We start from the raw sequence: 27,203 nt of genomic DNA on the forward strand, positions 1-27,203 counted from the left end.
CTACAACTCATTACATCTCATTGTAGGTTGTTACCCAAGGAAATCAAACTAGTGTTAGAAAGTGAGCACATTTCTTTAAAGGACAACTCCTCAAAGCTTCCACTTGCCATGATTTGGTAATTTTTATGCTTCATTCCCCTATATCAGAGACCAGCACCACCCAAAACTGATCAGTTAACTTCTGTTGTTATGTCACAGTTTAATATTCCCCTTATTTACGCTTGAATCTTTGAGCTTTAAAAACAAAACTGGCAATGTGGCAAGACAGGAAACCCAACAAAAGAGTAAAATTCTAGGAAGGGACTAGAAGGGACCTCTGGTTTATCAGGTCTAGTTGCCTACTATTCAGACACCACTTTGCATTTAATTTCTTTTATAGACAGAGTTGGCTCTTCCTTCAAAGCATGGCTCTGCCCAGAAGGCTGTTCCAGAATTAGGAACTTTGTTTCTTATCTAAATTTTATTTACAGAAAGTTTATACCCACTTGATTTTGCTTCAATACTCTCAGCTCCCAGAGCTTCTGCCCTGTGCCTGCCACTTGTACAAAAAAAGTATTCTGACTCAATGAACAAACTTACTGCTACAGATTGAAATAGGCTTACCCATGAAATTAAACTTACAGAGCATAGAGAAGATGAAATATTTAACTTTCCAGAGAAGGGAACACAGAAAAAAGAAAAAAGCTAGCCAGAAAGTGTTATTTGTTTAGTTGTCCAAAGAAGCATCTTCTCTCCTCATCCTGGATAAATGGGCTCATAGACATTGTAGTAATTTGTTACAGGGGAGACGTTCACAGTAATCCACTGTAATGCTCTACATGAAAAAACTGTACAAAATAAACAGCACAAGAAACAGAAGAAACTCCAGTGACCACTAAAACAAAGACCAAATTTCAATCTGTCTTGACAGAACTAAATACAATTTTAAAAGACATACCTTGAGTTTGGTACAACTGTGTCTCTTTCATGAAAGGAAACAACAAAAAAACCTTAAGCTTCTGAAATGGTCTTATGCATTTTGTATCTTTCTACTGATTCAACTTAGAAAACATTAAGAATTGAGCCAAAAAGGTAAATAAATAAGCCATCCAGCATTCCTTCACAAGCAACAGAAATCAAAGTACCATATGTACATTTTTCTCTCATGTCCAGAAGACAACCACATGCAAGACTATTACTGTAACAATAGAAAAGGTACACATTTCAAAGCATGAAATAATTCTCCATTTCCACTAGGTTTATTGAAACCTTCCAAGTTGGGTATCCATGGCTCACCAGACTAGGACAGCTGTCAAGTCAGCACTTGCAAAAAAGTATCCTGAATTTTAAAATCTACTTGTAAAGCCCCAAGCAAATACATTGACAGAAGTCAACAAGGTGAAAGAAATAATTATTTTCAGTTTCAGAATCCATCATTTTGCACCTAAGCAGATCCAACCTGATTGGCATTATTATCATGTAAATTTTCCATATTTAACACCTAATTTAGAACAGGCAAACAAGGGTGTAGAAAGCCTTCTAAGAGTTCATGAAATAAATATAGTTCAACAGGTATATGAAAGACATACTGTATATTATTTCTAGGTAGGCTGCATAATTTGTATTTTTACTGTGAGAATATAAAAACCAAACTGACCTCTACAAAATTATGATTTCACATAGAGAAAAACCACTTGCCCCTGTTTCTACTTACTAGTAGTTTAAAATGAACAGTAAATTGGTACAGAGAGACAAAAATATTCACATGGTAATGCAAAGAGTGGACAGCTTTTTAGTGCGTCCTCAGTCTGGGAGAGAAAAGCCGAATTAATCTGTCTTATGAAACATTTTCAAACCAGAGCAAACTGGCAGAGAAGCCTAAAAGGAAATAAAAAACCCTCTTTGACTGAAAGTTACCAAACTTCAAAGCAAAGTGAACTTTCAAAAAAAAAAACACCTTATCCAAGTACAACCAATTGAGGACGTTCCTCATACTGGTCAAAAAACATTCCATGTTTCTGTGGCTGAACTCCTGGTTCAGAGACCTACAGCTGAGATAGCAATGAAAAGAGTAGGCCAGAGCCAAGGCATCACAAACTGTCACAAGAAAACTTGGAAAGTATTTAAATAAAAAAAAAGTAATAAAAAAAAGTGAGCTGCTTTAGCTTTCTTAACATCTGAACCTACAATAAATAGCATCATTTTAGTGATAATATAAAAATATCTTGCAAGCTAAGTTACCTTTCAGACTAAACTCCATATATTCAGAATCATATGAGCAAGACTTAATTTTCTCAACTTATCTTATGGTTTTTTAAAGCATTTTCAAAGAAATTTGCTTATTTTTATACAGTTATGCTAAAACTTGTGAGGTCTGCATGCTTTTTAAGGACACATTTTGTCACCTAATAGAATATAAAAACACAGCAAAAACAGTGCAGAATTTTGTAAAAATACTTTAAATAAATTTACACTTCACTCTAAATTTACTCAATAATTAATCACTGGGTTCAACAGTCTAAGTCCTTTACTTCTGTTATCCTCATTGCACATCAAAACTAAAGCTGCTATTTCTGCCAAGACTCAAAGGAGTGGATCCTCAACTTCTGCTGGCCTAATGAGCAAACACCACTCCTTAGGCTGAATAATTTTGGGCTTCTGCAGAAAAAAAAAAAATAAAAATAAATAAATAAATAATAATAAAAAAATCCTGAACTCACCAGGAAGTTCTCACTACTAGTGAAACCCAAAGGCAAAACTTCAGAAGACTCATAAAAGTAAAGATCCTCAGCAAGGATCAGTACAGGCAGCTTTTCTGTGACTTGACAAACATAGCTCTGTTTTTATGACCATTTTTTTCTCAGCAGTACAGGCCATCGAAGTTATAGATCATTAGGTATGTATATTTTTTAATCGAAAAATAAAGGGCAACACTTACTGCATTTCAAACTAACAGATTTTTACTTCTGGAAACCCAAAAGCTTTCTATAAACGTCTTGATTTCTAATGCTGACAAAAAATAATTGTCTACTAAGACATTTTTCACATCTTTTGCAGCCTCAGGGAGTTTAAGTTACAGTACTGCAAGGCACATACAGAATCTCTTCCTTTCCAATACTCAGTAGATATAGTCCCTGAAATAATTTTAAAATCCTCAAAATGCTACAAAGTTAACAATTTCTATTTAAAAACATTGCTCCTACACAACATGCACTTTTTTTGGATAACAAGTTAGCAAATATTTATAAATTTTTTTCTTTTCATTTACACTGGAAATGGACTGAATAATTTTTAACCTGGAAAGTACTGTATCATGTCACATTTAAGTTATTGCCTTCATTACAAATTGCATCATCTCTGAAAATCCACAAAGGTATTGTATTTGAAAATAAGCAGTGGGTGAGAGATTACAGTGCAGTTTAGCCCATCTGAAAATGGGTTTCCACATAAAGCAATATTCTAAGAGTAAAAAATGAACTTTATGCATTCAGTGGATGAGGACAAGAGAAACTGATATTAAGTGCATTTTGTTCAGTTTAATGCAATGCCATTAGCACTTACTTAAAAAAATCTTAATTTTCTGGTTTTTGGGCAAGCACATCTTACTATGAAAGCAACTGAACTTTTAAGAGGTAGGTTTTTTTCCATTATGCGCTTATTTATTTCAAATAAAACATAACCAAAAAACCACCAATATTTGCTTTTGGATAAGGATCAAGTCTCAAAGCCTGGTACAGTATCTGACAAAGTTCAATATTTTATTTGTCCTCAGCAGTACTAGACTGCTTTGGAACCAGTGTATTCCAGGTTGTCTTCATAGTCAAAAGACCAATCTACCGACGGTACTGAACCCACCCCCTCCACCTCCACCTGTGGGCCCACAACTTCCTGGGGGATCATTGTCATCAAATCCATTGGGTCGGAAAGAGCAAGAGGCTGAGGCAGCTTGAAGTGCTTGTGTTCGAGCACTAAGCTCTTGCTCCTGAAATGAAAGAATAAAGACAATTACAAAAAAAAACCCAACCCACAATATCATGCCCTTGAAATGGTTTTTAAAGCACCATCACTAATTTCCAGTGGACAGCTTTGCTGAACTTTCAAGTTGAGCATCCACAGGCAATTTAAGATGTACAATTTCACTGATTGTCAGTAAGCATAAGTGAAACAAAATTAAAACCATCAGAGTTCACACTAAAATTGTATTTTATAGCAACATGGGATGTCACTAAAAAATGAGACTGCTGATGAGAAGCTACCAAAACAGGTTTTAATGTATATTTCATATAAATTTTCATCCTAGCAATTTTCAGATGCTCTTGCTCTTGGTTGCAAAGCTGAAAGGTAAAACCTTTAAATCAATGTTAATTACTTTAAATACACTTTTTCATTCCACTCAATCAACTGCACAGAGTAGCAATATACCCAGATAAAAGGCCAAAAGATGGAAAAGCTACCTAGTTTCTATTCACTGCAGCTTTTCAGCTTTCAAGTATTATTGCTATGCTAACTGTTTTGACTTAGTAAGTCTCTGCAACTCTCAAGCACTTCATAAAAATCAGAGTCAACCACAGGAAAATGTACCTACACAAGTGGAAGGAACATGAAAGCTCTGTCTTCTGCCAGCTGCTTTTTCAGCTGAATGCCCCTGAGACTTCTTATGACATCTAAGAAGGGGATAAGCACAGGCTTTTCCCTCATTTAGACATACAATGCGCTATTTTGTCTCTGGACAACTAGTTCAATAAACCCTGCAGAAAATTTGTATCTTTTACCTTTCTAAAATTGTCCAAGAGCTTCAAAAACTGAGGGAGAGAACACATGCACTGGCTCTGGAAGGCTAACAGGAAAAGACAGTGGACCTGGCAATGAACTGAAATATTCCAGTGCTAAGGCTCACACTGATAGCTGCCTTTACATGACACTTCATCACCACAGACCTCCCTAAAGGCAATGGGAGCAAATTTTAGAACAGGATTTTAGTAAATACAGGGGTCACCTTCAATTCTTCCTGACTGTATTATACTGCCATGAAAGCACTAAACTGAAGTCTTGTCCAAATACTTTCACAGGTTCTAAAAGCAGTCCTTGTGAGTTTAAACTATTTTGCCCTCCTCAGAAATACAGCCTAAATTTGAAACTATTGTACATGACTAAGGACTGAAATGCATTTTCAAAATTATGGAAGATATTTGGAGGACACTGTCTACACAGATGCACTGGCTATAATCCTGAAGACAGCATTATGCTATCTCCAGCAATATGTGGACTCATAGGAATCTAGCTAGCTCTACAACACACCAAAAACTAAGTAAGTTTACAATGAATAACAACAAATATTAAAAACCCACTCGTAGTACCAGGAATCAGCTGCACATTTTGATCAAAATAGGAGACCTTCCATAAATAGCCTGTTTAGTTGAAAACTAAACACTACCAAACTGTTTAGCTTACAGCACTGGCATTTTTACAAATAGCTGTAGCAATGCATCTGAACACCTTGGACCATAGTATGCACCAGCCAAACTGTCTGTAGAGTTTCTTATCAGACCCTCTGGAATCTCTCAAGGTTGTTGAGACATAAGCTGTTCTAAAAGTAAGAAAGAAGAGGCTGAAAAACAAGAAAACAGGACCACAAGAGCCAGATAACAGAGGGTGGTTGAACACCTGGACTGTAACCAATCCTGTGCCCTGAGGGGTGTGTGCAGAATGCATGGACAGCATAGGGACACCAATGAAAAGATGTGTGATCCCGTGAACGGTAGTTTTAGAATGTATAAATAAGTGTGTAATGTAATCAATAAATGGCTTCTGTGAAATCGTGTTGGTTTGTTGTTCAGAGATCCTGAGCTCTTGCATGTTGATGACCCCAACATGACAAACAGTGCCGTGATATGAAGCAGACACCCAGACCCTTTGAACATGGAGAAGACTCTGGCAGATGAAAAGGCAGAAGGCCTGGTCACAGAGATTCACATGGCTGGACCGTGTTGGTGAGGGGTCGGTGGACAGCTCCACTCGGAGTGTGGGAAGGGAGGCTACCTGGGAGACAAGCTCTGGAAAACAGGCGTAGGCACTGCAGCGGTACATCGGAACAGGTGAGCGACCCATCAAATTTTAAATCAAAGGAATTTTCCAGAAGTTTCATATCAGTTCATTGGGGTAAAGTGGGACAGAAAGCTTTAAAGGGAGGAGATTTTGACATAGCAGAAGAACAGTTTATAGCCTTGCCAATACTCCAACACAATGAGCAGAAGGAAGATTGTGACAGCATGAACTCAGAAGTTCAAAATGCAGGATAAGCTACATTACATCTCTAGGAACACTCACACCTGAATCTCAAGAGGCTCTTGGTGGAGTGGCAGAAGCCTTTGAACAGAGACAAGCATGCCCTGGAAAAGATTCTTTGAATAGGTCTTTTTACCTTATAGATCCCCCAAAATCAATCTTTACAACGCCAGAGATGACAGCTCACATTATAATCAGAGCCAGAATGACACTGCTGACAATGGCAATCAAAGATTTTGTAGTGATCTACCCACCATTGAAAAAAAAGAATATTTTGATTGGGCATTGCAAAAATCAGATTTACAAGTTGCATTACTGAATTATTCAAGTGTTTGCTCTGTCCACTTTTAAGGCCATGAGTTGTTGCAAGAAAATGGAGCTTCAAAGAAAAGCCATATTAAGTGAAGTGCCTTTTGTGTTACTAGTATCAAAATGAGTTAGTATGTTTATGGATGTTGAATTTTAATTTTGCTATATTTAATTGCATGTAACTTAGTTTTGGTAAGATTAAGTAAAGCTAAGTTTCACTGTATTTAGGTCTGAGTGTTCTGAAGTTAGGTTTTATCACTTTGCTATTCTTCTGAGGTATTGTTATTGCCTTCTGTCAAAATTAATTTCTACCAGGTTTGAATATTGTTTAATTTAAATTGTCTCAGGTTTTGTTGAAGACACTTATCTAGACAGCAAAGTACAGTTATTTTCCCAGAGAGTTGAGGATGACTACGACTGAGACAACTGTGATGAAACACTTCTGCACACCTGCTTGTGGATGAAGGGGAATGCAGTCTGCTACACCTGATTTCATCAGATGTTCTATTATTTGTTACAATCTCTGCTGGTTTTGTTTTCTATAGATAACACAAAAGAATAGTGACTGTTAATACTAGGAAGTTCAGAAGTTTTTTACCTTGTTTCATTTTTTGTCATTGAGACATGAATGTTTTGAAAAATATTATCTCAGACCCTTATTGCTGATATTCATTGTATAATGTGAATTTATGGAATTTTTATGACGAGCATTATTTATAGGATGTTGTATTTATAGCTGGCTTCTTGTATATTTTAACATCTCTTTGTGTAATTACTTTTAAGATGTGTCATTTGAGATCTTTTTGTTTTCTAACTGCAGATGCATCTCCTTAAACAAGCTGTACAGCTGTTCCTGAACAGGGTTTTTCTTGCTCTTTAGCTCCTTCCCTTGCTTAAGAAGGCTTGCTTTTGTCTATTTCAGTGTAACTTTATTGTTTTCCAGTGTTTCCAGACTTCCAGGAAAATGTATCATTGCTGAAAGTCAGTTACCCTGAGAGAAACTTCAGATTAAACCAACTGCTAGATAGTTCCATTGGTCTGTTGCCTAAGACTTCTGATCATTTGCTTTCCACAAAGGCACTTCAACCGTCTGCTGAGCTTTCAGCATCTCATAGCTTAATTATTAGTATTCTTAATATTAGTATTAATAATAGCTTTATTATTAAGAACTTTGTTTTGAAAATGAGTTAAGAGACATCTTTCCAGTTTAAAGCCAGGCCTGGCCAAGCCTTGACTTTACCTGGATGGAATGTTTGCCAACAGATCCAGATGTTTTGTGTACAAAATGAATATCTGAGTCACTTTTGGCTTGGCAATTTGACCCTATCAATATGACAGCTGGATCAATTTTAAAGTGGGTTTGGAGAATCATTTTCAGAGGTGGTTATCTAATCCTCCACTGATTTGAGGTTTATCAGCTGTTTGTCTGAGATGCTGGTGCCGTATTTAGCAGTTAATAATAATTCTATATCACATCTTACTAATAATGTTTAGTATCTAACTGATTTCTGACCGCTGTGGGTTTTTTGTTCATTGTGTGCAGGTTTCATTTTGATATTTTTCATGTGTATGATAAAAAAGGTACATTTCAATTAAAAAAAAAAAAAAAGCTAAACAACAGCAAAAGGAATTGATTCCTTAAGAACATTCAATTAATGGAATACATACATCAGGAATTTAGATCACAATTCATTTTTGAATAATGAAATATTTACATCAAAAATTTAGAAAACATTACAAAATCTGAACTCCCTATTAAGTGTACCATAGCTAACCCTGAATGATTCAGTAACTTGGAGGAGATATGCCTATGTCTTGTTGGCAGGTTCAAGGTGGTCTCCTGTTCTTTTGACCAGACACTGACTGCCTCTAAAAACATGAGACCTGGTGAGAGGAGAAATCACCATACAGCCTTAGTACTCAAAACAAGACCAGAAGTGGAACTGCCAGGACACAGTTATGTCTGAAAACTACACAGACAGTTTACCAACAGAAGTTTTATGTAATCATAATAATATTGTGTCTCTACTAATTTTCTTCAGTTATTCCCTGTTTCAGGATCTGAAAGAATATTTAGTAATGTTAAGGATCAACATTTTCAGCTGATGGACTTTCACCTGCTTAAGCAACACACCTGGAGTCTCAACTTTTGGACCTCAAAAACAATCATGTTTTCACTTTCCTAGAGGACACTGGACATTATTTTTGTTCCAATTGCAAAGCTGTGAAACGTGGTCTTCATATCAATGTGAAAAGTGTAAAAAATAGGAATATGGTAGTGCTCTTTTGGCAAGTGTGGTGCAGTTCGTGTTAAAAAGAAGGCATGTATAAAAGAATTAAAAGATGTTCAAATTTTAAAAACTGAGTGTGCACAAAGTATTTTTGTGCTTTCATCACTGAGTGACGTTCAAACAAGATTAGAAAAAAAAAAAAGCTGAAAATTTTGCTTGAAAATTAAAATTTGAGAAAATAACCTTTTGCCAAAGCATAACCTTAGAGAAATACAGAGTTCAATCAAATGTTAAGTTTGAATTTTGCTTTGTTTGGCTGGTTTGCTATTACTAGTGTAGTTTTGCCAGCTAGGCAGCCTAGAACCAATGGCTGGGTGACTTTAGATAATGCTGTAGGTTTAGATACCATTTGCTTGTCCATTACCACTCCAGAAAATCCATTTTCAACTTGTTTAGTCAGTGTACCAGTAGAAATTTGGCCAATACTCAAGAAATTGATAGGGCAACACATGGTGCTTTTCCTAGGACAAATGTGTAGAAATTTTAGATTCCAGTAAATACATAGGAACGGTAGACTACCTTCCTGAAGCATAACACAGATATTACAGGTAACTCTATAAGACAAGCTATTGTTGAAAGGACACATCAGGTACTGAAAGGACTGCTTGATAAACAAAAAATGGGAGGATGGGATGGGCTGAGCCCACAGGATGGAGTGCTGAAAGCAATTTAACCACTGGCACAAGGTAACCAGAGGTGATACAAAATTAAACATGTGCAAAAGGTTGGTGATTAGGCCAAATGATGAGGGAGCTCATGGTTTTGCCTTCTTGCAGGAGCTGGTCTTTTCACACTGGTCAGCTTTGGAAGTCAGAATACTGAGTGCTTCTCTAGGTCAGGCTAGTACTGATTTAGGTGTAGAGTAGAGCCAGGCTGGTTTGGTGTAGAGTTTAGATTGATTTCTTCTCATGATGGGCTGGGATGCTAGATGGTCAGACAATTACACATAACTTCAGCTGTCTTAAATCCAATACTCACTGAGGTAGGTAGTATTGGACACAACACACTGCAAAATAGAGCTTCTATAAAATTTTTCTGCTAGCACATGGGGCATGGGTATAAGGATTTTGAAGGAATGTGTTGTATGACCCTCTTCTCTAAGGAAATTTGCTATTACAATTAGTCATAATTATATTGTTTTGTGTTATTCCATGCATCATAAAACTGGTGACCTACTTGGTAGAAAACACAGTAAAGAGAGTTTGTCTGGTGCAAGAAAAAAAAGGGGAGAAATGTAACAATGCATCTGAACAGCTTGGGCTATAGAATGCACCAGCCAAACTGTCTGTAGAGTTTCTTATCAGACCCTCTGGAATCTCTCAAGGTTGTTGAGACATAAGCTGTTCTAAAAGTAAGAAAGAAGAGGCTGAAAAACAAGAAAACAGGACCACAAGAGCCAGATAACAGAGGGTGGTTGAACACCTGGACTGTAACCAATCCTGTGCCCTGAGGGGTGTGTGCAGAATGCATGGACAGGATAGGGGCACCAATGAAAAGATGTGTGATCCCGTGAACGGTAGTTTTAGAATGTATAAATAAGTGTGTAATGTAATCAATAAATGGCTTCTGTGAAATCGTGTTGGTTCATTGTTCAGAGATCCTGAGCTCCTGCAAATAGCCTTAGTTCTAAAAATGCTGAATGTTTTATGATTGTTGTATTTATTATATTTATCCTAACAAATACTATATTAGGTAAGTAAAACTTGATAGTCAATATAGTTCTTGGACTCAGAATAATGCAGAGCATCACCCCTTGCTTTGCACATGCTCCCAGAAAGGGTTTTTAAATTAGTTTTAAATGGAGTGGATCTACCCATATTGCAGGTTTCGTTATTTATACTGGAAACATCTTTGTTTACCATGTGGTGAACTGATATGCAATAGCAAAACCAAAGCAGTAACATACAGAATTTTTTTTAACGTCTTCTAAAAATTAAAGGCTTTCTCAAGACAGAAAAATATATTCTTAACTTAGCTGGAAAACATTAGTTTAGAACTCTGAACCAACAGTGAAATATGGCATTTTAAAATTACAATAATCTAATTCAGTGAATCATAGTATTAGCATTAATTTGAGAAAAACAGTAACTGAGCACTTCTAATGAGCCTCAATTAAGATGAGCAAAGTTCAGGAGCCCAGAAACTCTGAGATTAATAAAACACTACAGAGAAAGCCAATACTGAAGAATTCAAAAGTGAAAGGTAGATAATGATCTACCAAAAATAAACCAAGAAAGACCCTAGAAAACAAACAAAAATAACATGCTTGGAAAATATTTTTCATTTTGCGACAATTATAATTTAAAAAGGAAAAAATACTCCAAACAGGGCAAAGATTTAAATGATGGTAATGGTTTTAAACTAAATGAGGGTAGAGTTATACCGGATAAAAGGAATGAACTTTTTATGAGGGTGGTGAAGCACTGGGTTTTGCCCAAAGAGATGGTAAATGCCCCAGTCACTGGAAACATTCAGAGCCAGGCAGGATGGGATTTTGAATAACCTGGTCTAGTTGAAGATGTCCCTGCTCATGGAAGGGGCTGGACTAGATGGCCTTTTAAGGCCCCTTCCGACCCAAGCTGTTCTGTGTTCCTGCAATCAGAGATTGCTGCTACAGAAGCCAAGAGAAAGTCAAGACATAGTACATAAGCAAAGACAGATAGGACATAAATGCTTTAACCACACAGCTTGAAAATAGAAACAGAGTTATAATTTAAGCTCTCAGTTTTCCTGTTCATGTTTGTAAAATACCTGCAGCAGATTTTCCAGTGAGATTTAGCTCATTTTTAGTAAGTTAAATTTACCTAGCTCTTCTAATTTGAGTTGGCCTATAACCCTTACAGGACCAGTTTAACCCATCAAAGAGCACACACTAAAATATACTTTAACTCCTAGAACATCCAAAAATAGCAATGCTCTAAGAAGAACATATTGAAGTGTGGAGAACACTGTTTTGTTTTTTTTAACAGCAAACAAAAAGGCTGCCACAGCTAGGTGAAGTTCTCAGACCACAAGGAGCATGCTGCTGGCAGTGCTGGTCCCACAGAGGATACAGCTTGGGCGGCAAAAGGAAAATGGAATCCAGTCACCCACATCTGGTCATGCATTTGGGTAAGCACAGTTTTGTAAGTAAAACTTCACTCCAAATGAAAATGCCATACTAAGAACACCACTTAGAAGTTTTTAAGTAAACTTAAGCCACTCTTGTAGTTTAGGAAAGGCAATGAAAGTTTGAACTGCTTGAAGTCTCTCCCATCTGGAATTACAAGTGGTTAAATTACCTGTATCATTTAACCATATATATATATGTGGAGATGATATAGTATCTCTACTCAAAGTTTAAACTGAAATGAGTTTATGCCATTTTTCTTGACATTTCCAATCTAACAGTGACAACCTTACTATAAAACCTGTCCAGCAAGACCAAAATGAAGCCAAACTGGTGATTTATAAGATTAATATAGCAGAATACTTAAAAGCTTTATTGATCTTTCTTTTAGACTGCCTCTTGTGAGACAGTCTCTTAAGGAGTCACCCTTTACACAAAATTTCCATCTTACCTGCAAGTACAGTTTGTTATCTTTTGTAATTGCATCCATGAGGTCTTTTTGTAGAGGAGGATCTCCATTTACCCAGAGGCCATTCGCTGGATTGGTGTTGAAGCCACAGGTGCTGTTCTGCTTTTTGTAAAAAAGAACATAAGCAGTGTCCTTTGGAAATCTACTGGTGATTTTCTGGACTGACTGAAATGAGGTAAATGTCACTCTGCTGTCATTGAACAGAAACCATTCTCTTGGCATCTCAGTGTCCAGCTCATTTTCTACAACAGTACAAGGACTCTCCTCCGTAAACAACTTCTCCTGAGGAGAAACTAAAGAAAGAGCTGTAGACTGGTGGCAGAGCCCTGAAGGCCCTGATCCAGTAACATTCCGAGCATATGAATAATAATGTCCACTTTCAGAGGATACACCAGAATGCACCACCACAGAGCTTAACACATAGGGCACCAATTGTGGGCAGGTCACTTCATCAGCACCTGAGGGCTTCAGTTTTTTAGCAAGGTTTTCTCCAGTATCAGAAATCTCCAGATCAACAGACCAGTCTCCTGAAACAACAGCTAAAGGGGATGTTGCTCTTTTCACTGGCAGTTCCAATACAAGTGGTAGAGAAACATTGTCCAAGATTTTGCGTCTTATGTGACACTTTGGATCATATGAAAATCTCAAAAGAGTGAGAATGAGGTATTCAGGTTCCTCAATGATTTGCATAGTTTTTTCAGCATTCTGTAGAGAGGCACACTTTTCACAATAATACTTATTGTCTCCACTAAGGATCTCAGGTGCCAGAAAATAATTGAGTAAGTCTGTAACTGACAGGGTATTTTTACCTACCAGACTCTGAGACATATCCCCATTATTTTCAACTTTGAGTTCAGAAATTGTGGTATTCTCAGAGCTTGACTCACTAGAAAAATCTTCTATAGCTCCTTCATTCATTATTGTGTCACATCCACGATTTACTTGCAGATTAGTGAGAGTTGTTTCTGCAGCAGGACTGGTTGCTAAAGTGTTACTTTGCACCATGTAGTCATCTTTCACTTCAGAATGTTCCATGCATTTTGGGTCAACATTCTCTACTGAAGTGGGAGGACAGAAAGCCAAAGAGAGATCTGTGAAAGCTTCTTCCTTTTGAGACATGCTTTTGCAGTTCAAACAGCATATGTTAGTCTTCAATTTTCCTCCAAACATCTTCTCTATCAGAGTTCTTTCTTCACTTCCCACACAAGGTGCTTCAGTAAATACTTGTGTTTTATGGACAGCTTCTTGTGCCTGGGACTCATCAGTCATTATACTTTCAGAACTCTTGGCAGAAGACAATGCTTTCAAAGTTCTCTCTTCTTCATGCAACCTGAAGACAAAGAAAAATAAATCCAAGTAACTGTGCTATTTTTCAAATATTGTCATATTATTTTTTCCAGATAAAAAATAAAGATTATTAAGTTGCTAGAAGTGTCTTACACTAAAAAATCTGTTAGTTTTTATACAAGGAAGCTGAACCATAGGGTTCTGTACTATCCAAAACAGAGTACAAGAGGCACAAATGCATTTATTGTGGGTCTCATTATATATAACAGAATACAATGGATATATTGAAAGAACTGGCAAGCATTAAAAATCCTAACAATGTTTTTATTATTTACCATTACATTATGTTAATAAATCAGCTCTTGAGTTGACTAGCCCTGTTGACTAGCTTTTTTGTAAGAGAAAAAGTAACTATTTGTCTACTGCCAGACTATTTCCAAAGAAAAAGTCAGAATTCTGCAGCCAGGAAAGTTATGAAACTACAGCAAGAAAATCCAAATCAAAAGAGAAACCCAAGACACGGGGAAAAAAATAAGAGAACACTATTTCATTATTGAAATAAATTTCTCCAGAAGCAGAATGTCGTAAAGTAATACTACTTAAGCCCCATCTCAGCAAGCCAAAAATAAAGAGGGTTATTAACAAATTTAGGTATTACTGATTTATCTCTGCCACAGTTTATCTGCTTGCTTAATTAACTCGTTATAAAGACATGTACATCTCTTTGTGACTTATGCGCCTTGTATGAAATACAGCTGTCTTCACCAACATGAAATTCTAGAAGCACAACTAAACTGCTTTCAGCAACCACATTAATTTTACAATAGGACCACGACTTGAACATAATACCCATGTTTAGATTTATAAAAGTGGCACATTGTTACCACCATAATCTGTTTCAAATTATGTGGATTCAAGATGGCATCCAGACTTCACCACAGACTAAACCCATGAAGAAAAGTAGTTCATACACCATACAGAAAACCAGAGAAAGACAGGAATGAGGTTAAAAACTCCTGATCCCCACTCATGCAGTGGAACTGTTACATTAATGCTTCTAAGAGTTCAACATTAGGTGGTAAGGCTGTAGATTCATTCCCATTAATGGCACCATAACTATACCTGTCTAGCAGGAATCTGAGATATTCCGAGCAATCCTGCTGGGATCGAGGGGTGAACCATGGTGGTCTGGAAGCTTCAAAGAAAATTCTAGGAGCATATGCCTCCCTCTGTTCAAGTGAGATAACAGGCAAGGTTACATAGGAACTACTTAAAATATTGGTTATATTATTTTAATATTAAGAGCTGAACTTTGGACTACATTATCCCAGAGCAGATGAATGAAACACATGGTACATAAACATTTAAACAACTTAATCATACAAAAGGAAAGCCATTAATTTTGTAGCAATCACCTCCAGTACAAAGATAAAAATAGTTTATCCAGCTGGCAAATACCAATGTTTAGTGAGTGCAAGCCAGGTATTATGCATAATAGCAGCTACTCTTCTTGCTGGTGAGTTTAAAAACATGTTGGCTTTCATCAGAACACCAGTACTTTATAAGTACACATTTATTTTGAAGCTAATCCAGCCTCATCCCCTTCACAAGTTTATTGCTATTATTCATAGAGAACAGAAGTACCTTGTGCCTTTCCAGCCTTTCCAGCATTAGCAAAATGTTTTGAGCAGATAATAATGCTCACATTATTTATAGAATTTGAACTAAAATTAAATTTAGTGTATGAATCACTGAGGAAGGTCACAGTTTACCCTAGAAAGATACATAAAATCAGCTTGTATATACCAACTCAGGTCTTCTTTGGATTTTCTCATTCTTACTTCACAAAGAAAATCTATCACTGCATATTCATAAGAACAGCAAAATGTCAGCATCTTCCACTTCAGAGGAATGTGTATTTCTTAAGTCCATTCATACCATCTGAACATTTGAAGGCAGACTTTCCCATACAAAACTATACTTTATATACTCAAGAGGACTCCCATGGCATCATGTTTGTTTCTCAATTTTGGTATATAGCTCTAGGCTTAAAAAAAAGCAGATGGAAAACTGACATACCTGGGTATGGGCCAAAAATGCAAAAAGATGCTGTAATTTTCTCATTAGGGAATTACAGCCATTTAGATTCAGAGATAAAACATGTCTTCTGAAACTGAAATGAAATGAGAGGCATCAGTTTCCTTGTTAGACTTCTAACAATGCAGTTATCATTCCAGCTCAGATAATTACTTCAAATTGAAAGAAAGCAAAACATGTAAAAACTTTCCTTTAATACCAGAACTCTGCTCTAGTACATATATAAAATTACAGTACAGTAAGAATAAACACTGCAAAATACCCATGTCTTTAAACATTTAAATGTATAGGAAGAGGATAAAGACAGATTTTTTTAATACCCTTCCAGATTATTTTAAAGGCATCCCCAAAAATTTTTACAATACAGCAGTGAGCAAGGACAGTGACGAAAAAAGGACTTGTCTTTTTACACTGGCAGAAGGATCAGGATTTTCAGTGGCTAAAACTGCAGTTTCCAGAGCTGAACTTGAACAAAGCAATCAGTAACTGAGTGCAAAAAAACTTACTCGGCTCTAGCAAGCTAAGAGACCCCCGGGACCACTGGGGTTTCTATACTGTGAAAATCAAGAACGCAGTAACTGCAAGAATCATTTGCAATGAATAGAGCTGTTAAGAAGCACTTACTCTGTAGCCATAAAAAGTGCCTGAATAACACTGTTCATGTAGCAAGTATTTCCTAGATTTATTAGGCCTGTCTTCCCAGTTTCAGATTTTCCAGAAAGTCTAGATAAACAAGATGGCAAAGAACTGGACTGAGAAGTCCAGGCGCTCTGACTGAGGATCAACTTAATCTTCTCTTCAGTGGGTTTGGGCATATCCTACAAGAGAAACATTTAACACACTTAATAGGTTTTTTTTTTTTATTTGCTTCTATAACAGGTCCTGCCATTCAGCAGTATTGTATTTTCCCCCACTCTCAAATTCTCTTTCAAGGTCTTACTGCTGTCCCTGATAGCCTAGGAGATAAAGCATACCCCTTGCCCTTGTTCTCTTCCCTCTACCCAACCTTCTCCTTCAAAGCTTTTTATTTATTTTATTTCAAACATGGGATTGACACGAAGTTATGTGGTTAGCTCTTTCCTTCACATGGAAGCTTTAAAGAATTAGGATGTGTGGAACTACAGCTTCACATCTGGGAAAACAAAAAACCATTCCATGCTCTTAACATTCCTAATGTACCTTAATAGCTTCCAGAATGGGTTCATAGAGCTCTGGAAATCCTGAATAATGATACATCATACAGTGTATCAACTCAGTCAACTGCATCAAAAAGGCTGTACTGGAAGGCAGGCCATCTCTTTTGAAGGAGTGAACCAAACTGACCACGTGTGGGACAATCTGAATGGGAAAACAAAGAAACAAACAAAAAGGTGTTAACTGCATTTTCTCATTGTTTTTTCTTCTACAAAATACTTCATTGAACTTCATTGGTTTATACATGCCAAATGACAGGGCATTTGCCATTTGCAAATTTGTTATTAAATTAAGAAGTGATTGAGAAACGACTCAAAAAACATACGTTATTCTTTATACATTACAATTTTCAAGCAGCACAATTAATTATTCATTGCTCTCTTTAGCTCACATAGCAAGTTTTAAAAGGAACTTTATGAACTTAGAAAGTGCATACTAAGGTTTTAACTAGTCAAGTGACCAAAAGTACACCTTTTAAGAAGGATATTGACTGCAAACATTTTGCTTTTGTGCCACCACTAAGTGCTATCTTGTTCTGATTTCAGAGATGGTTTTTAAAACAAACCTCTCAATTTTCCTCTAACAGAATCTAATGCTTGGAGTTACAAGCCAATGAATACATTCCCGCTATTCCTATAAGGAGGAAACTGGTCCATAGCTCCACCTAGTGAGGCAGCTCAGTTCCATAAACCACGACCATGTCATTTACTGTGAGCTGAAAATTTACCACAACTATGGTAGTGTATTTGAGACTAGTTCAGAGTCAGGACTATTTTAAATTGGGTCAGATTAGAATCAGAAATGCTTACTTCATCTCCTTCCTCTTCTTCAGTACAGCTCTCTACTTTTAAATGCATGAGACATTACCCATAAGATATCAAGTAGAAATTTACTTCAAGGCAATTTACAAAGAACACGGATTTCTCACTCTGAACCAAAGTATTTCAGGCACCTTTACCAGTTTCAAAGTGATCAAAACTGATTAACTGAGAAAGAAATTGATAGAATAATTTCTCTTCATTAATTACTACCAAACAATTTGAAAGCTAAAGGCATGAAATACAGAACAGGAATTATAAGAACATAGGAATCTGAGGAAGGTATACCAATTACAAGAACTGGTATAGTTCAAAACACTGAAGTAAAAGGGGCTAGGTACAAAATACTGATTTGCCATTCTTTCAAATATTGGTTATTCTCTGATTATAAAAAATATCTTTACATCTCTGCTAAATAAACTCTACTCTTTAGGTAAGCAAGATATCTACTGTTCAAAAACACAAAGATGAAGTGTTCACTGTACCACAAGTCAATAGTGAAAGTTATTGCAATGAAAAAATTGTCTTCCACTTTATAAATAGCAATAAGAAAGCAACTACTGATCTCTGAGAAGGAGATTTGCAGTGAGTAGATTTGAGATATGATAATTCTGCATAGACAAAGCACATGGGAAGAATAGAAAATGTACAGGTTCTCAATTCGGTCAAAGAGAGTCAAATTCTGCAGGCTCGGTAATACTGAAAGTTACATTTTGAATACACACAGAATTATCTCTTCTGGCTTGAGGTTGCATTAAACTTTTATACCAGTATCAGTACATTTTTGATGATCATAAATTCTACATCATAAGTAGAAGACTGCTTCCACTATAAAAATATTTATGCTAATGATGCTCAAGTGTATGGAGATGGAATGTAGTTTCAGATGCATTACCAAGTAAATTAATTTCTATTTATCAAATGTGCATTTGACCCTTTCATAATCAGACCATTTATTATTAAATAAGTAAACAACCACTTAAAGTGAAAGAAGATATTACAGAATATTAAATGGCAATAGCACAAAAAATGATAGTGAAGGAAATTGTTTAAAATGGAGCAAAAATGGTCACAAATTCTTGCAGGGAGGTATTTATGCAGTACAGCAGTTTCCAATAGAAATTTCCTCTGTTAAAACGAAGTCCTCTTTCTAGAATAAGCTATCTCATATTTTTTCTAATGTTTTGTCTCTCAGGAAAAAAGAAGAAAAGCAAGACAGTAAAGATATGAAATATTTATGTTTTGAGCATATTCAAAGCTTTCAATTGTCACTCAAATTTCTATCCTAAGACAAGATCAGGGCAGTGGAGGAACTTCAGATATCTCTCGTTAAAAAGCAATGTAACAAGTATAAGGCAATTACTCCGACATCAAGGGTTTGATATCCCTTCAGAGCCCTGGGGACAGCTTAGAAACAACGTGCCAGACTGTTACTATTAAACAGACATTTCTCCTAAACTTTAAGCTGAAGACCAAGTGTGGGAACACTTTGGTGTATTAATACAAACAGTCGCTGTCATGCCCTCCTATCTACAGCCTTAACTAATTAAATGCATTTTGAAGATGGGTCATTAAAACGGTGACCTTTAATTTGTACATGAACACTGACACAGACAGCACAGCTTTCTGGAAGCAAAGTACTTCTTGGTTTCATGAGCTTATTCAGGGTGACCTGGTTACATAGAGTAGATTCTCTGTTATCTGTTTTCCCCAAACAGCTGTCCTCAAAAACCTACTTGCCACCCAACTTTAACAGCCATTTTCACACATATAAAATGGATTTTCAGAAGCATGCAGTCAAAATATGGTGCCCAGACACTCCTGCCAGAAATAGGTACATACAAGGGAGGACAATACTTGCTTCCAGTTTGTGGAAGTGGTTGAATCTGGAAGCTCAAAAGCCTTCCTGTGACCACAGGAACCTGATTCTAGGACCTTCCAACAGACAAAATCCAAGCCCATCAATTCTGTTGTGCTACACCCATTTCAGAAATCACACAGGGAGCGACATTTCAAAGCACTGAAAAACAGTTATTTAGTAACTCACCAAATGAAAAGCTTCTGGAGAATGCTGGAAACTAAGTAACATGTGGGAAAGGACAGCAAGGGCACCAGGCCTCACTAGAGGAAACCAAAGTCGATTAAAGACCTGAAAAAACCCACATTTATTTTAGTGAATCTGCAAAGTAAAATTTCAGTAAACACAAACCTAAATCTTCAAACACACAACCATTTGAAACAGACAAAATCATTACATGGAAGTGACAGCTATAAATGCATTTACATCATATTTGCAGAGTAAGAAGATACTGTTTGCTACAATAAAAAAGATGCTACACAATTGCATAGCTGGTAGCAATTCCTTTCCCTCTCCCTCAGTTTTGAATGCTCTTTTCCAACACACCAATTCAATCTTAAGCAGAGTGACATCAATGAGGATGGTAAATTTCTGGACTGCAGCCAATCCTTTCAGCAGTGCAATCACCCATGTTTCCACGTGCTGAGCCAGAGGCCAGGATAGCCAGTCAATCATTCTGCAAGGCAATAGGAGAGCAAAAAATATAAAAAACCCAATATGCCACTAACTTTAAATTCAACAAAAAAGATACTTTATATTACCTTTCTACATGCTTATACAATAAGACTCAAAATAAGTAATGTAGGAATGTTAGGCAAGTGGTTAATTATATCTCAAGTCATTTAACTCTGAAATTAATAATGGTTTATTTAATACATTCAAAGCAAATACACATCCCCAAAAATACATAAGCATAAAAAAGTCAGTATTTTGTATTTTTTCTTGTTAGTCTAGAAAATGCACCCTGATTTTATAGACATTGAGCTAACATCTGACCAAAAATTTACTGCTGAAAAAGTGCCTGTACCTGGTAACCTCCCCTCCAACATCTTTAACCCAAAGCAGACCAAAACTGACTACTAAGGAAGCCTCTTCAACTTACAACTACAACCCTGGAAGCCAACTCAAACACTCTAAATTAATGGTAAAATCTAGTAATTTTAAATACATTGGACAGTCTGGGGTCTACATACATCTCAAAAGGGAGAATTTCACTTGAGCTAAGAAAAAAGTGAAGGGACCTCCTGTGCCTAGAAAATAGTGAAATACCAGGAACAGAAAACAAAGATATTCTATCCTTTTAAATTAGTAGTGAACTTTCACTGATCCTTAAGGCAGACAAGCAGATGAGTTGAAGCAATTTAAGAGACACACAATATTGAAAAGAAGTGCCAGCTAAAACATGAAATCTAGGCTTTGTTCTTCTGAGACTTTACTTGGCAATATTTTGAATTTTCTTTAACTGTCCACAAGATTCCCTTCTTCAAACTAGATGAGGCAGCACTAATTAGGTGGAAGGAAAAACTTTCTACCACAACAATGGACAGATATTGAGACAAGTTACAAGTATATATCTTAGAATTATGTACAATCTTACAATCTGCACACATAAAATTCAAAGGTTTCTCTAAAATAAGGGATCTTTAGAACTGCCTTTTTAAGAAACAAGCACAAATCTTGCTAAGTTTCTTCCATATTACTACAAAAAAAAAATTGGAAAAAATATGGCAACATCATAATCACTGCTCTGAATTTATACAAAGCTCTCATTTCCTCAAGATGTTAAATTCAAACATGTTTATCCTGAGCAACCTTTCCATATATCTTCAAAAACAGAGAATCAAAAACACAGGCTCAAACTGTTTTTGTCGGCAAAGAAATAACCTTAACCTAAAAAAAGACCCCTCAACTCACATGCTAATCATCTTCAAATCTTCCCCTTCATGATTTGTAGGCTTGATACTTTTCAGCAGTGTCAGAAACATCTGCACAGATAATTTAAGCCTAATGACAATATATTTTGTTTTCTGAACTGTTTAGGCAAGTATTCTCTAGAGCCCTACACTATTCTAAAACATCTGACTGTTAATCTGAGAGTTAATGATGTTGAGAGCAGAAACAAAAGCCAGAAGAAGAGACAGAAGTGCACTTGCAGACCTGCTTGAGACTGTCCCAAAAAGCATCAAATCTTAGATCTGGTAGATGAAGATCAGGTATTTTGGTTGCATTTACTTGGCTTCATCTCTGTGGCAATCAACAACAGCATTTTTAATGCAAAGGCAGATACTAATATGGGCCATGATGATCATGAATATAAACAGAGGATTCTTCTTTGGGTTTGACTAGATTAAAATTACCTTAAAAGCCTTGAGGACCTTCTGCCTCATATCACCCTAAAATCAGCAGGTCTTTTACCCATGTATGTGCCTAGTAAGTAAAGTACTTTTGATATCTTTGAATAGAAAAAAAATTTTGCAACCTCCGACAGCAATGTCTTTCACAAAATATCTTCTTCACGACATCAAAGAATCTGGCAGCTCAGGTGTGAATCCCTCAGATTAGAAAAAAAACCCCCAAAATAGAAACAGAAGATCCTCAGACTACCTGGCACTCCCAACAAATTACAAGCCTTTTATAGTATTTTACATTTTTTTCCAATAGGACAGAGGACCTAGTTGTATCTGGAGTTTTTCTTAGCAACATTTTCTGTTTCACTTAAAGATACTCGGGTTGAAGTGCAAAGTGGCATTATACTTGTTGGGATCCTGAGTACAGCCAGTCCATTTCCTCCCAGAGTTCTGAAGTAGACTCAAAGTAGCCATACATCCTCAAAGAGATTCAACAATTTTCTGCTTTTCCTCACTGATGCTTTGGGTAAGGTTTCATGAGACAGCTGAGTCAATCAAAAACAGCTAAAGCCAAAAGCCAAGTACCCTTGTAACATGATCTTGTGTCTAATGTATCTCTCTGAACAAACTCAATATATGAGTCTGTTAAATATAAATTATTTACTACTCTGTGTTCAACTTCAGAAACTCTGTAGTGCCACAGAAGTTATACTTAGGAAGTGAGCAACAAGGTCTCTAATTTACAGTCACCAAAGCTCTGCTGACTCTCATCAGACCTTGTTGTGCCTGGAGTTCTGCATCTCCTGGGAGTGCTACAAGCCTGATGACAGTATTGTCATTTGGTGCTCCAGACATTCCAGCTGCATTAACCTCTTAACAATTGCTCCACTAAGCCAGAAGACAGTAGTAACTGCAAACGGTTACTGGAGGTAGAAAAAGAAACTGGATGCAGTGTTGACATGAGAGTAACCAGAAACAAAACCAACAAGGTTCCATGGAAAAAACTAGAGGCTCTTAAGAGAGAGTATTACCTTAAAGAATGAACTAAACAAGTAAGATTGCCCTTCCCTTCCAAAAACAAGAGAAAAACTCACCCACTACATGGGTGATATCAAAAAATAGAGCACTTAATTGATAATAACAGCTTCTACTGTAACCAAAGCTCAGCATTGCATTACTTCTCTAAGCAGAGGCACATAGAGAAGCTGTTCTCAAGCTGCAGTTACATGATCATACTGTTTTGATGCAAAAATGCAACATAAATGTTAAAACTACACTAACTTGAAAATTAATCACTAGCACATTACTGGAAAATTATCCACATGACCAAATCCTGAATTTCCCAGCTCTGACTATTAGATTGGGCACACAGCTTTGCTGAAATCTCTTCAATCAATGATATTATTTTTAAGTCCCTAAACAGTATGTCTTACCCCAAATTGTATTACTAATGCTGCTTCTTTTCATTATGTTTTTGACTGAAATACAGCTTCTGAACTTACTGTAAACACAAGGAATTTTTTCTGTGTGAGAAATTATCCCCTCAGTATTCCACCAAGACATTCAAGTGCTGCACTACATGAATGTTAAGTATTACACTACATTCAAATGGATGTACTTAAAAGTATTGCAGACACCGAACTTTTAGCTTAAGGCTTCTTAAGAGTTATTTTTTTAAGCAATACAAGTTTGTAATAGTACCATGTTTAACTGCATTACCCATTTTCCTACCCTTCAGTGATCAATTAACAGCTTCTTCAGTAGGGTTTAAAAAAAAACCCAAACAACTTCAAGATCTTCATCTTTCTATCACTGTCATCTTTCTGCATCACTATTATTCACATATCTGAAGATACTAATCAAGATTGAAATCTGATGCCCAGACTGTTTACACTGCTACTCATCTCCGCCACATTTACTCAAGGTTAGATTAGTGACAAACATAACATGCAATTGCTTTTGCATCATTCCTATTCCTGTATCAAAGAACATCAAAAAAACCTACGAAGGCTTGAGTGAAAAGGGTAATAGAAGCTGTTCTCTGTGAATCCTATTAAAAAAATCGTGAAGATACCTAAGCAGAAAAAAACCCTCAAAACTAACCACAAAAACTCATTTTGAAGTGTCTCCTCTCTTCAGAGCAGGAGAGGATGGCTAATACCACAACATAAAATGTGACCCTGCTTCTTGGAAAAGCAGAAAGATTCATCTTCTGAAAACAAAGCTCTGTTTCTCAGCTTGACTTCATAAACCCTATGAAGCATGACTTGGAATACCATCTTAAAAGTTCCTCCTTTTCACGCTTTTATTTGGTTTTTTTAATGGAACCTACGTAACAAATAACTTCAAGAAAGGCAAGATTAAGAAAAAGACTCTTCTCTCCCTTGACAACGAAATACATTACCTGCACAGAGCTTGAGTCATACTTGCATCTTTCACATTAGGATCTGTAGTAAGGCTCCTGATGAGTACTGTAATCATCTGCAATGGTATGTGCTGCACAAGACTTGCCAGTGCAACAGAAGGTTCGAACGAAGTATCTGTAACAATTGAATGTGACATAATACAAGGAACTACAAAGAAAACCCCACAGAAAAAAGTAAGCTTTATGTTCTACCCTACAACTGCAACATAGTTTAAAAGTGACAATAAATCTATCCTACATCTTGCATTCTATTATCACAAACCAAACCAAAATTAAAACATATCAATGAATTAACAACAATGAACAGCAGTGAACTACAAACTCCTTTAGTTTATTTCATACCCATGCAAGAAAGTGACAATGTCCCACCTTCCTCCTTCTCCTTCCTAAGTGGAATTGAGAAGCAGGTTATGTATTTATCCAAATAGAAGTACCACAAGTTATTTATTATATTTCATGTTAAACCTAGGAATTTAATGCAGCTGGTATTCCCCACATCCTATCTCAACAATTCTCTGCTAAACATTCCACTTACAGCAAAATGCAATGTTAAGTTTCCCAGGTAAGTTTTCCACAGCAAAGGTACTTTCCAATGGTAACTATTATAGTACTTCACACATTTCAGAAGTCAGAAAGGACCTATTCACAATCACATTTCCTTTACTGGGGTACTGGATGCTTCCTAAAATTTTATATATTACTTATATGTATTTATAAATCCCAATTTCTTAAACAGTTCCAAGGAGCAAAATGGAAGAGCAGCTTTTCACTGAATCACAAAACTGTGTTGGAAGGGACCTCCAGAGACCATGTAGCCTGTCCCCTCTGCCAAGGCAAGGTAACCTGGAGCAGGTAACACAGGAACACACCCTAGTAGGGCTGGAATGTCTCCAGAGAGGGAGACTCCACGATGTCCCTGGGCAGCCTGTTCCAGTGCTCCGCCACCCTTAACCTAAACAAATTCTTCCTCGTGTTAAGGTGAAACTACTTTACTACTGATAAGTTTTAAATCTTTCTTAACAGGGAACCCAAAACTTCATTTTAAGCATATCATTTAAAGCACTGTACCACGAATTTTTCCAAACACCATCCTGCTCTGCAGCAAAATATATCACTATTTCCCCTCTAGCTTTTGTGGGGATGGGCAGGAAATAAAAAAGGCTTTGCTATCTCGACAATCAAGAAGTTGCATTTTAGTATCTGGGTGAGAAGGCAGCGGTTCCCAGGTGATGCCTACAGAGCACCCGCTACCTGTGCTACGGCTTTTCCTTTTCTCTGGATAACCCATGGCCCCGTTACTCCGCGCCGCTCCCGCTTACCCGCGGCGGAGATGACGGCGAAGAGCTCCTGCAGGGAGGGCAGTAGCGTATCGGGCTCGGCCTTCCAGACGCTCCTGAGCAGCGCGCTGACCTGGGTCACCTGTGAGACGTAGAGGCGCAGCTCGGCCTCCCGGGTGCCCTGGCTCTGGAAGTGGGCGATGCTGCGCACCAGCTGCTGGCAGAAGGCGAGCGAGAGCTTCCTACCGCGGGGCAGGCATTGCGGGAAGTCGCCCAGCAGCTGGCACAGGCGGGCGCAGAGCGGCGGCGCCGGCCGCTCGCACACCAGGCGCAGCGCCTCCACCTGCAGCAGCTCGAAGAGCTCCAGCACCGAGGGGCAGCTCATGATGAGGCGCAGCCCCGCCTGGATGTAGTCGAGGATGGCGGGGTCGCGGTTGCTCAGCTCGCCGTAGCCGCGTTGCAAGAGCCCGAGGACGAGCCCGCGGTTGAAGAACGCCTCAAACTCGGCGCGGTGGAAGCGGCCGTAGGCGTCCAGCACCTGCCGCCCTACCTGCCGCTGGAAGGGGTCGGGGCCCTGAAGCACCAGCCGGGTGCCGAGCGCGAACATGGCGCGGCACTGCGCCTGGCTCAGCGGAGTCTCCGCCGACTCCACCACGCGCCGTACGATCACCCGCTTCAGCGGCAGCGGGTGCGACGAGCTCACCAGACCCTCCAGGATCTTGTCCATGGCTCCGGGCACATCGGCCGAGCGGCGGCGGCGGCGGGCCAGACCAGGCCTCGGCGGGGGCCGCCGCCGCCGCCGCCTCCCCGCGGCCCTCTCGCCGCCCTGCCGCGCAATGCCGCTGCTCTCCCCGCAGCCCTCGCGGCTCCTGTCCGCCCCTCGCCCGGGCGGCGGCGGCGGCGGCCGCTCCCCGGCCCCGCTCCCCGGCCTGGCTGAGGCGACCCCGGCGGACACGGCCGAGCTCAGGCCCCGACCCGGAAGCGGAGCCGCTCGAGCGGGAAGCCGGTCTAGAGGGGGCGGGGGAGCATCGCGCAGGCGCCGGCTCAGCCTCGGCACGCCCCGCCCCTTCCCTGGTGACGGCCAATGGTGAGCGAGGGCGGGGCTCGGCCGTGAGGGGTCGGTGGGACGGGACGGTGGGAAAGTCTTGGAGGGGCCGCACGGGGGGAGCTGGGGTGCCGGGAGAGGCTCCGAGAAGCTGCAGAATTCAGAGCCAGTGTGGGCTGTTCCGGCGTTATCTGCTCCCCTCTGTACCTAAGGTCCCGCCGGTTTGGCTGCCTGCTCCGTCCCCTCTCACGGAGACACTGGCGTGTGAGGCGATGGCCGCCTGCACTCGCCCTCTGTGCAAAACCCGTCAGCTCCTCCTGGGATGTGTATTTATTGCTTCAGTTACCGCTCATCCTTGCTTTAGTTGTTGCTCATTTTTGGGTGCTAGTTACAGGTGTGCTTGTGACCAGCA

The 27,203-nt window shown here is 38.4% G+C and overlaps 1 protein-coding gene and 1 long non-coding RNA gene across 7 annotated transcripts in view; one reads left to right on the forward strand and one right to left on the reverse strand.

Moving 5' to 3' along the window:
• Positions 1-1,216: 1,216 nt before the first annotated feature.
• On the reverse strand, positions 1,217-26,762 carry USP38 (ubiquitin specific peptidase 38). 6 transcript variants are annotated; one of them, XM_086889785.1, is made up of 11 exons: positions 25,789-26,611; positions 24,449-24,584; positions 20,243-20,372; positions 19,886-19,987; positions 17,006-17,164; positions 16,451-16,644; positions 15,809-15,902; positions 14,852-14,958; positions 12,425-13,772; positions 3,835-3,961; positions 1,217-2,637 (listed from the first exon to the last, which is right to left on the reverse strand). In XM_086889785.1, exons 1-11 carry the CDS (start codon positions 26,471-26,473, stop codon positions 2,615-2,617), a joined length of 3,105 nt encoding a protein of 1,034 aa, XP_086745911.1. In that variant the 5' UTR covers positions 26,474-26,611; the 3' UTR covers positions 1,217-2,614. The 6 variants fall into 6 exon arrangements, with proteins under 6 accessions (XP_086745911.1, XP_086745907.1, XP_086745909.1 ...); XM_086889781.1 differs by lacking the exon at positions 1,217-2,637 and adding an exon at positions 26,663-26,762 and having other exon boundaries at positions 3,617-3,961; positions 25,789-26,549; XM_086889783.1 differs by lacking the exon at positions 1,217-2,637 and adding an exon at positions 26,655-26,726 and having other exon boundaries at positions 3,617-3,961; positions 25,789-26,549.
• The window catches only part of LOC111928894 (uncharacterized), a 38,291-nt gene continuing 37,830 nt past the window's right edge, over positions 26,743-27,203 (forward strand). Inside the window, exon 1 of the long non-coding RNA XR_002864362.2 lies at positions 26,743-26,833. This is a non-coding gene — a long non-coding RNA (uncharacterized LOC111928894). The remainder of the gene's footprint in view (positions 26,834-27,203) is intronic.

This window comes from Cyanistes caeruleus, chromosome 5 (assembly GCF_971803275.1).
Source record: "Cyanistes caeruleus chromosome 5, bCyaCae1.hap1.1, whole genome shotgun sequence".
NCBI lineage: Eukaryota > Metazoa > Chordata > Aves > Passeriformes > Paridae > Cyanistes > Cyanistes caeruleus.